We start from the raw sequence: 15,188 nt of genomic DNA, 5'->3' as shown, positions 1-15,188 counted from the left end.
TCAGCAATTTATTTGAAAAAATCCTCCTTTTCCTCTTACCGACCTCCCCTCTGTGCCCGCCCCAGCAGGGTGGCCAATGGAAACATCCTGCAGATGGAGGGAGAAAAGTCACCTGTTCAGGGAGGATGAAGCAGGCAGCCAATGAGGCACTAGCCCACACGGAGGAGGCAGCATATAAAAGGGCTTTCCCCGGGAGGGACAGGGCTGCCCACCCAGCTCTCACTGAATCCCACAGCGCACAGGATGGAGACCTGCCTGAAAGTCCTGCTGATTGTCGGGGTGGTCACAGCAGCCCCCGCGCCATCATCATCCCCTCTGCCAACCCACAAGGATGCGGTTTTAGCTGCTGTTCAGCTCTACAACCAAGAGCCAGATATAACACTGGTCTACCGGCTCCTGGAAGCTGAGCCGCAGCCAGACTGGGTGAGTGACCTGGGGAATCACTTTTTGGCCTATTAGATGATGCTTAAACTCATAGGGCGAGTCAATGGGAATCGCAGCCCTGTGATGCTAGGCTCCTGTGCCTACACTTTGGTATTTGCACCCTTACTGTTATTATCCAGGGCTGATTTCTGGCTGTGCCAAGAAAGACAGTTTCTGCTCACAATCCAAGTAGGCAGTGGTTAGGGGAAGGGGAACGACAGGGAATTTATAGACCAGCCAACTCGAGTCACTGAAAGCAGCATGGCCAAAACTGGTTATAAAGAGGATGTGAAATATGTGCAGGGACGGGTAGCAGCCAGACAGCTATTTCCCTGTATTATCACACAGCAGCTTCCTGGTCTCACTGCAGAGGAAGGGCCTGAGAGCAGCAGTTCGTTCAGATTCAGCAGGCAGAACATGTTTTCCATTTGAATTATACCCCGAGAAACTCGGGGCAGGGACCGTCTTACTCTGTGTTTGTACAGCGCCTGGCACAAAGGCGGTAGCCAGCCATAAGTGTTCAAAGAGAATGCGTCCGCCCTGAAAAAATCATGCAATTGGCTTAAAAATCACGATTTAATAGAGATACCAGTGCAGTTCTAGTGGGTTTTTTTTTTTTTTTTGCTGTCTGGGTTCTGAAACTTTACAAATAAATACTGATTATTGGTCATTAAAAGATATGGCTCTTAGAAAGCTTAAAAAGCTTTAGGAAAAGACCATTTGAATTCAGTGCCCTCCCTGGGTCTCCTTGCGAAGAGAATTCAAATTTAGTAATATGGAGAAGACAGATTTAATGTAAAGACATTTGTTAATCCCTTATTGTCATTATTTATTAAGTGGTAACAAAGCACTGGGCACTATTCTTCCCAGAGGGACCTAATTGATATATTTATATCCCAGCAGCATCTAGAGGTTCAAGCCAAGACCACAGCTCCATTGTGCTAGGTGCTGTACAAATACATAGTAAGATACAGTTCCTGCCTAGAAGAACTTTACAATCCAAATAGATAAGACAAAGGGTCGGAGAAAGGACGTATTATTATCCTCATTTTAGAGGGGGAAACTGAGGCACAGAGCAATACCTTGCAATCAAAATAAGCATACACTATCCTATGTTCTAAAGTATGTAATTTTTCATTAATGCCCTGTTCACTGACACCTATGTTGACCGCAAAAGTTGTCAGAGTTACCATTTATCTTCAGTACAAGTTTGTATTCGTTTTAAAATGCTGCCCTTGCTCTGAAAAGTGGGAGTGCCTAAAATGGCATCCCCTTGTTCAGCACAGTGGCTCCCTCTGAGTTTTCACAGTCAGAACTGTCGGCTATGGGCCAAGAGTTTTGTAAGTAACAAGTGATTTCAGGTGCCCAACTTGAAACACATCAGAAGGGTCTGATTTCCAGAACGTTCTCAGCACCCGCACTCTGAGAGTCAGACCCCTTCAAATAAGGCACCCAATTGTGAGGCACACAAACTCACCAGCCATGTTCTAAAACCGTGGCCCATGGCTAACAGAAATGCTCACTCCTTTGTACTCCAGCTGGGTCTGCAGAGCGGGAGCTGGATTTTGTTCCTTCTCATACATTATCAACAGCACCTTGTTTCTTGGGCTCCCGTGATGAGGCATGAAAAGCAAAAGCAAGGCCTGAGCAAACATTCAATTGGCAAGACTGACAGTTAGGGAAATAACCATATTTTTAATGAAAGGCTTGATCCCGTGAGCTACTGAGCACCCTCTGCTCGCAGTGAGGTCAGTGGAAGTTGAGGGTGCTCAGCACCACACAGGAGTGCTCAGAGTGTTTCATGATCAAGCCCAAAAGGAGGACACTGGGGGTCCGATTCTGCAAACACTTGCACACACAAGTAACTTCTGCAAGACAGGAACCTACATATAGAAATTACAGTGAGGCAATAAGACCTGGAATACCAGGAGTTCACTTGAACAATGTCATTTCAGACCAGAATCGCACTTTCAGCAATTAAAACACATGCAGAAACATTCAGTGACTGGATTTTCTAAGAGAAGGGCAGGGAACAGGAGAGGAAAGGGGGAGGGAGATAGAGAATTGCAAGATACTAATTATTTGTTCATGCTGTAGAAACATGGGCCAGACCCTCATCTGATGCAAATCAGCTCCATTTAAGACAAAGGAGCTTACATCAGAGTTAGGCCGCAGCATATGAAGTTACATTCCTGGATTTAGAGTAACAGCCGTGTTAGTCTGTATTCGCAAAAAGAAAAGGAGTACTTGTGGCACTTTAGAGACTAACCAATTTATTTGAGCATAAGCTTTCGTGAGCTACAGCTTAAGCTTATGCTCAAATAAATTGGTTAGTTCTCTAAGGTGCCACAAGCATTCCTGGATTTATATTTGAACAGCATTTGAAAAATTCAAGGCCCTAGACTACTGCTGAGAACGATTATTAATAACTATTTAGTTCAGTAGAATAGAACAAGTGAATATTTACATTCTCTTTAGGGCAAGGGCCTTGTGTGTGTGTGTGAACAGCGCCCAGCACAATGCGGATCTAATGCCAATCTGGGTTTCTGGGCAATACTGTAACATAAAAGAAAAATATTTACAAGGCCAAAGTTCCTTGTTGCTCACTGTGAATGTTAATTTTCCTTATTCATTGAACTTCTTAGGACATGTCTTCTAAAACTATCCAAACACTGAGATTTACTGTGAAAGAGACAGTGTGCCCGGTATCAGAGAAACGTGACATCAACCAGTGTGAATTCAAAGAAGACGGGGTAAGGATCACTCCCTGCATGGAGACCCCTCCCTCTGCTCTTCTATCTCACTGACCACACAGATGCTCAACAGCATCTCTCAGATCCCCAAGCCTTGTAGAAAATATATGCTTCAAGCAGAGACGTAAAGGAAGGAAGGGTGCTACAGTACAGTGCCTCTTCTGCTGTATCCTATTACTGATCCTTCCGTCAAGGTCACAGATGACATACATTCATTCATCCAACCCCTAATTATAGGACTACGTGGTTTTTAATCTCTGGTTTGCTGTTGTCAGCTGGGGCACCGTTCTACCGGGGAACCCTCACTGAAGTCCAAAGGTGAAGGGGATGCAGCTCGTGTCTAATATTATTCGTGGTACACTAGCACTTTGACATCCCTAATGAGATCAGGGCCCCATGGTGTCAGGTGCTGCACAGACACAGACAGTCCCCGCCCCAAAGTGTTCACAATCTAAATAGACCAGACAGAGACAGGCTGGCCGAGGGGGAGTGCTCTTATCCCCGTCTCACTGGTGGGTGATGTGACCCAAGGTCACACACCAGGTCAGAGACACAGTGGAGAATTCAACCCAGGTGTCCTGAATCTGTGCCCATCGCTGTAACTGCAAGACCCTGCTTCTAGTTCCATAAGCATGCTCTGCCTTAACAGCAATCCAGCCTCACTTGGCTCAACTGAGTATAGATTTTGACTCATTCTCTCCTTGTTTATATCTACATTTACCCATATGCTGTTCTCTGTGGGCCCCTCTCACTCATCACTCAAGGAATCCCACAGATTGCACAGTGACTGCTTGCAAAGTAAGGCGCTATTGAACATGAGCCAGGGTTACATAGATTGTGAGCTCCTTGGGGCAGGGATCATCCTTCTGGTCTGTGTTTTGTACTTTCCCTAGCACAATGGGGTCCTGATCCACTGTGATGCCCAAACCAGGCCCAAGGTCGAGCCTCCCAACCTCCTGCTGAACTTGTGACCAACCCACCCTGGGAAGCAGGTCTCCACATGCGAGTGGTCTGAGCGTTATCACTCCCTGACAGGCAGATGCTGAGGTCTCTTTTCTCTCCCTTGCAGCTGGTCAAAGACTGCTCTGGATTCTTCTCCACTGAAAAGGACCCCCCTTCCGTCATTATCAAATGTGAGGAGGCGTCTGAGGAGGTGGGTAACCGAGAGGGCCTCCTCTCTGCTCACGGCTGGGCTGAGGCAGGGTTACGGGTTTCCCTCACTGAGATCCTGGCCAGGTATTTCGCACTGCACAAGTGTCCAGCTCATCTGCTGGCATTGAGTTGGCAAAGGCCTCCTGCCCCATGAGCCTGGAGGTGGAACCCTACAGTTGCCAGCAGAACCGCTGGGAGCAAATTCTAATCTCACTGGGATACATAAGAAACCTAAAGCTCCAGACGGTGCCTGGGAGCGGGGCAAGGGCAGGGCGGTCTGGGGAGGCTCCTCACCACCTGCCTTTGTCTGGCAGCAGCATTTACAAACGTTGAATGATGCAGACACTGAATGGCCCCTGGTCCCACACACCAGGCAAAGGCCCCAGCATGGCCCTTCCTTCTTACCCGAGAGCAGGGACCTGCCCAAGGTGGCTGTAAGGGTTCCAGACAGCAAAGCGGGAGGGGATAAGGGCTGCTTATAATCCTGCACCTTAAATGGCATGGCCCTAGCACACTGTCCCTCCAGCAGGCAAGCTCCTTCCCCTCCCTCAGAGCCACAGAGCGATGTCACCCTCTGTCCAGACTCCAGCAGCAACACTCGCTCCTGAAGGCTACTCCTCTCCCCCACTAGCCACCTAGGCCCACAGTGACACTGGTTGGATGCTCTCTTTTGTTCTGGAGAGGCCATGTGCTCCAGGGGAGCGGGCACTGGACTGGGACTCAGGAGACCTGGGCTCTACTTCCTGCTCTGCTACTGACCAGCTGTGTGACCTCAGGCATGTCACACTCTCACCCCTCACCCTTTCCCCCTCTGTCTATCTGGACTGTAATCCCCTTGGGGCAGAGACTGTCGCCCACTGTGCGTGTGTTACAGCAACTACCGCAGCCCTCCTCAAAGTTGGGGCCTCTAGTCATTGCTAATAACAAATGAAACACAAGAGGGAACAAAGTAACATTCCCTGAGCTTCAGGAGCCAGTTTCAGTCTGCGTGGAGATGCTAACCCTGACTTCTTTTCTCTCTAGCCTAATATCGTCACACGGGGCCGCTGGAAAAGATTCTGGAGAGGAGCTGGCAAATTTTTTCGTCAGCATGGTTTGAACATCCTTACTGCTACTCTCAAAATGATTGGCTAACAAGATCCAGAAATAGAGAAGATCCATCTGTGCCTCCATTTCTCCTCCACTGGAAGCCCCACTGGTAGCCAGGCTTATAACAATCTGAACAACTTCAAAGCATCTGCTTCGACCTACCACTTATCCACTCTTTCAGTGCTGCTCACCAGGGCCCCTCTGCATAATAAATTGCCATTCTGCAAACCTATACTGTAGTCCTCTGCTTCCATATTGTGGGAGGAGATTAGAGACGTGAACCAGAGTGAGTCACCAGACTGTGCAACAGGCCAATGAAAGACCAGGAGTAAGAGTCACATGCCATCCTCCTTAAAGAGATCCATCCGCTGCCCAATTGCCACAGAGATCCAGACACTAAGGCCTAACTTGTTAAAAGTGACTAGCAATTTTGGGTGCCCAACACAGGATGTCCTCAAAGGGGCCTGGTTTTCAGAAAGTGCTGAGCAGCTGCCCTCTGAAAATGTGGCCCCTTCAAGATCTCTCTAAATTTGGAGACACCCAAAATCAATGGTCACTTTGGAAAATGTAGGACTCAGGGCATGTAATGCTTTAGAAACTGGGATTTTCATTCATCCACCACAAGATGGCAAAATATTGGCCTCAGGGGGCCCTAAGGGAATGGGTTGAAATAGCACACACAGGCCCCGGCTTCAGCCACCAAGGGTCTTAATTGGGTTAACGGCCATAGAGAAGGAATGCCTGGCCACGGTGCTGGCCGCTAAAAAGCTGCAGCCGTATCTCTTTGGGCAGTGCTTTACTGTGCACACTGGCCATTCGCCCCTGACGTGGCTTCACCAAATAAAAGGGATTAATGCCAAGCTCCTGAGATGGAGCCTGCTCCTCCAGGGTTATGGCCCATGTGAAGGGGAGTGCCAATGTTATAGCCGATGCTTTACCATGAGGCGGGGGCCCTGAACTTCCCCAGGTGACTGGCTAAGTGACCCCGCTCAGTTCAGACTCAAAGGGGTGGGGAAGAGATGTGAGGAAGCAAGGGTGGTTCCTGTTGTTTTCAATGGTTTGCATGCAGAGGGGAGTGAGACTCAGTTTCCCTGGGTGTTTCTGGTTTAACAAGGTGGTGGTGGGAGAGGGAGTTTGTTGTTACAGAGGGCCAGCAAATGGCCTGGAGAATGGGTACCCCAGCGACTGGTGACCTGGTTACCGGGAGGCCCAGCTTGGGAGTCACAGCCGGTTCTGGCCAGTGGGAGGACAATGGACCGTGGAGAGAGGTCCCCAGTGACCTGACCAGCCGGTTCCAGCCAGAGGGGAAACAAAGGATGGATGAGAGGAGAGGTTGAGAGAAGAGGAGGCCCAGGTGGCCTGTTTACCTGGGACAGAAGACAAAGGACAGAGGTGGGACTTGGGGGACGGTGATATCGGATGCCCAGCTGGAAGGAGGGGGTTCTGGGCTCGGAGGAGAGAGCAGCCAGAGCCCACCTGGAGACCGGAGAGACCTAGATGTACTGTGCTGAAGGATGCTAGGCCTGAGGCCCTGAGAGTTTCCTATGCTGTGTTCAGATGCTCAATAAACCTTTCTGTTTTATGCTGGCTAAGAGTCACTCCGGTCTAGAGATCAGGGTTGCATTATTCCCTCTGGGTGTGGAGGCCCCGAGGTCCAGAGCGAATGGACTCCCTGAGGGGGCCCACGGCAAGAGACAGGCGAGCTGAGGGCTCAGAGAGGTGCAGTTCCAGGAGGCAGAGGGGCCTATGGCTTAACCCCCGAGGGAGAGTGGACCCCTGAGAAAGGCTGTCACACTGAAGGGGGTTCCTCCCAGGGACCGTACAGAGCCGAGAGAGAGCACGAGTCCTTTGAGTCTGTGACAAGAGGCCAATATGGCTGTATCAGGTGCTCTCTAGAGACTTGAAAATCATAAAGTGGAATCATGGACAAATTGCTAAGGATGAGTAGAAAAGAACAACCCAAGTATGTAGGGAGAAAACCAGGAAGGCTAAGACACAAAATAAGTCACACCTAGCAAGGGACATACAAGGCAATAAGAAGAGGTTCTATAAACCCACTAGGAGCAAAGTAAGATGAAGGAAAGTGCAGGTCTGCTATTTAAGAGGGAAGGAGAGCTAATAATAGACAACACCAAAAAGACTGAGGATTTTGATGCTTATTTTACTTCGGTCTTCACTAAAAGTGTTGATTGTGACGAGATGCTTATCAAGAAGGGGGAAGGAACACAAGCCAGAATAGGGAAAACAGATTAAAGAATATTTAAATAAGTTAGATGTATTCAAGTTGTCAAGGACGGATGCCATTCACCCTAGGGTACTTAATAAACTATCTGAAGCAATCTTTGTACCAGTAGCAATTATCTTCCAGAACTCATGGAGGGTATGTGGGGTCCCAGAGGACTACAGAAGGGAAAACATGGTACCTCTCTTTAAAAAAAGGGAACAAAGGGAATTACAGACAGTCAGCCTAACTTCAATACCTGGAAAGTTACTCAAACAGACCATTAAACAATCCATGTGTAAGCGCCTAGAGTAGAACAGCATGATGAGTAGTAGACAAAATGGATTTGTCAAGAACTAATCATGCCAAATCAACTTAATTTCTTTTTTTGTCAGGCTATTGGCCAGCGTGTGAGGTGAAGCAGTAGATGTGCTATATCTTGATTTTAGTAAAGCTTTTGACACAGTCCCACATGACATTTCATAGAATCATAGAAGATTAGGGTTGAAAGAGACCTCAGGAGGTCGAGTCCAACCCCCTGCTCAAAGCAGGACCCCACCTAAATCATCCCAGCCAGGGCTTTGTCAAGCCAGGCCTTAAAAACCTCTAAGGATGGAGATTTCACCACCTCCCTGGGCAACCCATTCCAGTGCTTCACCCACTGCAACTTGAGACCATTGCTCCTTGTTCTGTCATCTGCCACCACTCAGAACAGCCGAGCTCCATCCTCTTTGGAACCCCCCTTCAGGTAGTTGAAAGCTGCTATCAAATCCCCCCTCACTCTTCTGCAGACTAAACAAGTCCAGTTCCCTCAGCCTCTCCTCATAAGTCATGTGCCCCAACCCCCTAAGCATTTTCGTTGCCCTCTGCTGGACTCTTTCCAATTTGTCCACATCCTTTCTGGAGTGTAGACGTAATATTCCAGATGTGGCCTCACCAGTCCCAAATAGAGGGGAATAATCACATCCCTTGATCTGCTGGCAATGTTCCTACTAATGCAGCCCACTATGCTGTTAGCCTTCTTGGCAACAAGGGCACACTGCTGACTCATATCTAGCTTCTCATCCACTGTAATCCCCAGGTCCTTTTCTGCAGAACTGCTGCTTAGCCAGTCGGTCCCCAGCCTGTAGAGGTGCATGGGATTCTTCCATCCTACGTGCAGGACTCTGCGCTTGTCTTTGTTGAACCTCATCAGATTTCTTTTGGACGAATCCTCCAATTTGTCAAGGTCACTCTGGACCCTATCCCTACCCTCCGGCATATCTACCTCTTCCCCCAGCTTAGTGTCATCTGCAAACTCGCTGAGGGTGCAATCCATCCCATCATCCAGATCATTAATAAAGATGTTGAACCGGCCCCAGGACTGTCCCTGGGACACTCCACTTGATACTGGCTGCCAACTAGACATCAAACCGTTGATCACTACCTGTTGAGCCTGACAATCTAGCCAGCTTTCTATCCATTTTATAATCCATTCATCCAATCCATACTTTTTTAACTTGCTGGCAAGAATACTGTGGGAGGCCGTATCAAAAGCTTTGCTAAAGTCATGATATATCACGTCAACTGCTTTCCCCATATCCACAGAGCCAGTTATCTCAGCAAAGAAGGCAATCAGGTTGGTCAGGCATGACTTGCCCTTGGTGAATTCATGTTGAATGTTCCTGATCACCTTCCTCTCCTCCAAGTGCTTCAAAATGGTTTCCTTGAGGACTTGCTCCATGATTTTTCCAGTGACTGAGGTGAGGCTGACTGGTCTGTAGTTCCCCGGATTCTCCTTCTTCCCTTTTTTAAAGATGGGCACTATGTTTGCCTTTTTCCAGTTATCCAGGACCTCCCCTGATCACCACGAGTTTTGCATAAGCAAATGAGAGGAATGTGGTCTAGATGAAATACTAAAGGGTGGGTGCAACACTGGTTAAAAAAACCCTACTCAAAAAGTAGTTATGAATGTTCACAGTCAAACTGGGAGGGTGTATTTAATGGTATCCTCCAGTGGTCTGTCCTGGGTCCGTTACTATTCAATATTTTCATTAATGAGGTAGATAATGGAGTGGAGAGTATGCTTATAAAATCTGCAGAGGACACCAAGCTGAGAGGGGTTGCAAGCACTTTGCAGGACAGGATTAACATTCAAAATCACCTTGATCAATTGGAGAACTTTTCTGAGATCAACAAAATAATATTCAGTAAAGACAAGTGCAAAGTACAACACCAAGGAAGAAAAAATCAAATGCCCAAATACATAATGGACAATGACTGGCTAGGTGGTAATACTGCAGAAATGGATCTGGGGTTACAGGAGATCACAAACTGAATATGAGCCAATGACAGGATGTTCTTTTGAAAAAGGTTAATCTCATTCTGGGGTGTGTTAACAGGAGTGTCATATGTAAGACCCAGGAGATCATTGTTCCATTCTACTGGGCACGGGTGAGACCCCAACTGGAATGCCGTGTCTAGTTGTGGGGCCCACACTTTAAAAAATACATAACAAATTGGAGAGAGACCAGAGGAGAGCAACCAAAATGATAAAAGGTTTAGAAAACCTGACCTATGAGGAAAGGGGGGAAAAACGGGGCATGTTTAGGCTTGAGAAAAGAAGACTGAGGGGGACCCGATAACAGTCTTCAAATATGTGACGGGCTGTTATAAAGAGGGTGGGGATCCATGGTTCTCCATGGAGACTGAAGGTAGGACATGAAGCAATGGGCTTTATCCACAGCTAGGGAGAGTTAGGTTATTATTATTAGGAAATACTAATTATTAGGAAATACTTTCTAACTATAAGGATAGTTAAGATCTGGAATAGTTTCAGCATTAACTGCTCTTTTGATACCCTTCCACCTCCACCCTCATTCCTGGGCACCCACAATTTAAGCACACACTAAACATTCCAGGAAGCACCCACCAGTCTTATGGGGTCCCTACTGGGCCAAAGTCTTTCTAACACTTCCGCAAAGGTTGGGGCCCCCCTTGGACAGAAGATCCTGTCAGATTACTGGATCAGAATCCATGTCAGTTTAAACGCAGCCTTTTATACCAAAAGCCCGTTCTCTGATTGTGACTCGCCTTAATCACCCCCTCCCCTGATGTTTGTAGTTCCGGGAGGAGGTCTGGTACCCCTCCCCCAGGGAGTAGGACACAAACACCGAAGCCATTCCTAGGTTTAACGCATTGGTCCCCAAAGATCCTGCAGGGGGTTGCAGTAGCTGTCACACCCAGTTCTTCTCCCTCAGCTGCTTGTCTGCTGCCAAGGAATGAATGTGGTGGCTGTGGTGGCCAAAGTGACCCACCAACAGGATCATGCCACCTCTCCCCATCCAGTGCTGGGAAGGGCCATCATGTCACCCCACTAGGACACCCCCGATTGTTACTCTGACCTTGGGGGATTTATTGTTTGTGCACTTGGGTTTTCCCAAAAGCTGTTGCTTCCTTTTGCAGGAAATACCTGTTGGCAAATATGCCAGGAGTAGCAGATATGGGAACTCAAATCAGCTGAGATCATGGGGATAGGCTGCACACCCCACATTCACAAGAGTGTACGGCTTTCAGTGTCCAGAGGGCAATAGCCCTTGTGGCTCTCTGTCAGGGAAACCCACCATCAGGGAGATATCTCACTGTACCCACTGTGCTAGGGATCCTTTTGGTACAAATGTACCTGCATCTCTAGGCACCCAGGTTATAATCAATGGGAACTTCACCAGATGGTAAAAGGCATAACTCCATTAAATTCTATAGATCAAGAGGCACTGTTACGAGCAAGGAATTTATCCCATAGGTAGGGTATGATTTTCTTCATTGTGTGTCATGGCATGTCTGCCTTAGGAGACTGCGTACAGAGAGAGAGAGAGAGTGTGGGTGTGTGGTGGAGGACAGACTGACAACTTTGTGCACACATTTTAGACTGCTAGACACACTTCTGGGCAACACTCGCTTGTCATTATATGACTAAACTCCTCATTGAGTTTGACATATGAGAGGCACTGGTAAAGCCCAGGGACCGAGTGGATTTGGAATTTTTATACAATATCATCTGATAGACTGATGCTTGGTCCAAATGACAGGAGCTGCAGAGAAGAAGGTTCTCATGCTAACAATGATGCCATTGTAAGGAAAGGCAGAGATAAGGGAGCTTCCAAGCTTTCACTGAGAAAGGAATTTGGAACCACATCAACTATGTAACTGAACCGTTGCTGCTGACCTTCACAGTTTTCATACAGTCATAGTTGTTAAGTCCACCAGAGACCATTGTGGGCGTCTAGTCTGATCTGCTGTGGAACACAGGACAGGCCAAAGAACCTCAGCCAATCATTTTTGCCTCAAGCCCATAACTTCCATTTGAGCGAGAGCCTCTCTTTTAGAAAGAGATCCCGTCCTGACTGAAAGCCGGCAAGTGATGGAGAATCCAGAACATCCCGAGGTAAATTGTTCCCGTGGTCAATTATCTTCACTATTATAAAATGCACCATATTTCTACTCTGAACAGTACAAGTGCTCCCACTTTTAAGCCCGAAATCAGCAGTTATTCTAAAGGACAGAACCCTGTGCCCCCATGGACCCCAATGAAGACACAATGGGGTGCCACACGGGTGCCAGGGTCTGTCTGTCTGCACAATACTGGGATATTGGGGTTTTACTTAGCACAGCAAAGAAATGGACTGGAAACCCTATTCCAGTGAGCAAACTGCTGGGGGTGTTACCCAACTAACTTCTGTTTCCTGCATTTGCAAAAGAAATACCATAGCATTTGGGAAGCAAACCGGCAACTGCCATAACGTTACGGTGCTGTGTAGGTGAGGGTGAGAGACCCACTCTGAATAGCCTCTGTCCTCAGCTCTTTCAGGTCGTAGTACTTTGCTCTAATAGCAGAATGTATATTACATTTTACGTACTCGGACATTGTCTAATTAACCCTCCCAACACTCCTGAGACCCGGGTCTAGAGAAATATTATAATCTCCATTTCAGGGAGTTCCAGGCACAGAAATGCCATTTATCTTTGTCTCCTCTAACGAAAGCATACCCCGAGAAAGGAAAGGTGCTTTAGTTCTCTGTAAGGTAAATCACAGACTGTCCAACACAAGAGGACACAACACACATGTGTAAAGTCATTATGGGTGTGTACTATTCTGAGATATCTGTATTGTGTGTATGATGGACAATGGGTATTTGAAAACTCTGAAGAGCCATTTCTAGGGGAAAATTCATAGCAAAATTGCTTGTTATGAGTGATTTGCATCACAGCAGCCCCCATTCAGTGCCGGTATCAGAGTCCCATTGCGCCAAGCACTGTCCCCAGGAATGAAGCCTGGAGTTGGCTGGTAGCCACCATTGATGAGGGCAGTCTTTAAGGCAGCCTGTACTGGGATGGCCCCACGGTCCTCTTCAAACCAATCTGTCTTAAAAGCATTTCATGCAAACTAGGGGTGTCTCATTAGCTGAAGGCTTCAGGAGGACACACAAAACTCTATGGAAACAAGTTTCCTGAAATCTGAGGCTTCGATCTCTGTGCTCCGGATCCCCCAAACTCTGGAAACAGAGTTCAAGGCCTGCAGGGGCAGCTCCTTCCACGGAAGAGAGCTAGGGAGTTCTGGAGGAATCTGCTGCATGGCATGGTTGTGGGGACCGTATGAGCAGTGAGGATTGTGTTGGAATCAATACTGGCTGGCCCTGGAGGGAGGGGCTGGATTCCAGGATCTGGGGAGTGGGGACACAGGAATGAGGTGCTGGCTGGCTATGAAGGAGGCAGCTTCCCTCCAGATTTGGGGGACTGGGCATACAGGGAAGATATGCCAGTGAGGTCTGGAGAAAGAGCTGCGTGAGGGACCTGGACAGCCAGGAGGGATAAATGCTGGTCAGTTTCCCAAGGGCAGGTTGTGCTATGGAGATGGAGGAGCCTGTGCTCCGTGGTCGGAGGATTTCACTGCAGTGCAGACACGCTGGTAACACAGGGCAAACCAAGAAGAACCCCGCACATTTCAGTTAAGCAGGAGTGTTGGGATAAGCAGGGTGCAGTGATCAGGTTTGTGCCGGAGAGCTGCAAGGAGGAAGCAGGGAGACATCTGAGAGATACAAAAGCAACATCTTGTTACAGATGCACCCTCAAGAAGGAGACTGCAAATGTTTGCAGGCCCCTGGGCTGAGCAGTGCTAAACCTTGGGGTTCCAACAGAGCTGCAGTGGGACTCTCAGAGCAACCACTATTCAATAGAGTGCCCGGAGATAAAGACTAGGAGCTGAATTCTTCACCGCCATGAACCTCAGTCTTCTTATTCATAGGACACTAGCACCTACAGACACCAACCAAGGTCTATTATGCTAAGCGCTGTACGCAGACACAACAAGAGAGTCCTTGCCTTTATGAGTGTTCAATCTAAACAGGCAATACGGAGGAAGAGTGGGAGAAAGTAAGGATCGCTATTTACAGGTGGGGAACTGAGCCTCAGACAGATAAAGTGACTTGCTGGAAGTCACACATGGAGTTGACAGAGTTTGCAAAATAATGGCCAAATTCAGTCATCAGAATCCAAACTGTGACCAAGTACAACTCTGCATCAAGCTGTACCCCGGGGGGCACATGCAAGAGGCACTGCCTAGGCTGAGAGGGAAATTTTAGGTGGACAAAATATGATTTTGTGATTATGGTTTTACAATAATTATAATAAGTAAATTAAATGTTATCACGACACAAGGATCAGATGAGCTAAGAGGGGAGTGTTATAAGACACTTCAAGAACTTCTAGCAACTGACTGATAGAGAAGTAAGTGGTACGAGCGCACTGCCGCCCCACCCCACGTGACGCAGCACCAGCTTTAATTCACACACCGCACAGGGAGCGATGGAATTGTCAGTTACAAACCCCGACCGTCCTGCCTGGATTACCAAACCGTAGCTAAACGGTCAGCCAGAATCTGCAGGAAATGACCTGAAGAAAGAATCCTGAGACTTCCTGTTCTTATCCCGCAGCAGAATCCTGATGAAGGGGACTTCTCAGCCAGGAATACCGTCCACACTGTTGACAGTATTTTATGTAGGAGGGAAAGTATTGTGAGAGCCCCACACAGAGGACACAGAGAACGTGCTCGAATCACACAGAAGAGATCTGATAGTTTGATTGTGTTTGACAGAATTGCAGGACCAGTGGATGAAGAGGAAGTGGCCGATAGGATATAACTGGCTTTTAGTAACACATTTGAGACAGTCTCTCATGAAATCAGACTCTCAAAATTAATTCAACTTTTCTTGGGTAGGGACACAGCCACGTGCACTGAAAATTGGCCAACTGTAAATACAGGATAATGAAAAAAGGATAGCAGCCTACAAAGGACTTAACCCCGTGAGAGGGGGATACATTTGGAAAGGGGGTTAGGGGTATGACTAGGAGCAATGGGATAACATTAAGAAGGGACGGGTTAGACTGACTCACAGGAAGACTTCATAATAGAAGGTTTCAGAGTAGCAGCCGTGTTAGTCTGTATTTGCAAAAAGAAAAGGAGTATTTGTGGCACCTTAGAGACTAACCAATTTATTTGATTGGTTAGTCTCTAA

The 15,188-nt window shown here is 47.6% G+C and overlaps 1 protein-coding gene across 1 annotated transcript in view; it reads left to right on the top strand.

Moving 5' to 3' along the window:
• LOC140907890 (uncharacterized) overlaps nt 1-5,462 on the top strand; it is a 41,844-nt gene extending 36,382 nt beyond the window's left edge. Inside the window, exons 5-8 of the mRNA XM_073334885.1 lie at nt 217-423; nt 3,069-3,176; nt 4,246-4,329; nt 5,352-5,462. Coding sequence (XP_073190986.1) covers nt 217-423; nt 3,069-3,176; nt 4,246-4,329; nt 5,352-5,462 — 510 coding nt within the window. The remainder of the gene's footprint in view (nt 1-216; nt 424-3,068; nt 3,177-4,245; nt 4,330-5,351) is intronic.
• The last annotated feature ends 9,726 nt before the right edge of the window (nt 5,463-15,188 follow it).

This window comes from Lepidochelys kempii, chromosome 2 (assembly GCF_965140265.1).
Source record: "Lepidochelys kempii isolate rLepKem1 chromosome 2, rLepKem1.hap2, whole genome shotgun sequence".
NCBI lineage: Eukaryota > Metazoa > Chordata > Testudines > Cheloniidae > Lepidochelys > Lepidochelys kempii.
Note: the sequence above shows the minus strand (reverse complement) of the source record. Positions and strands in the feature narration are given on the sequence as shown.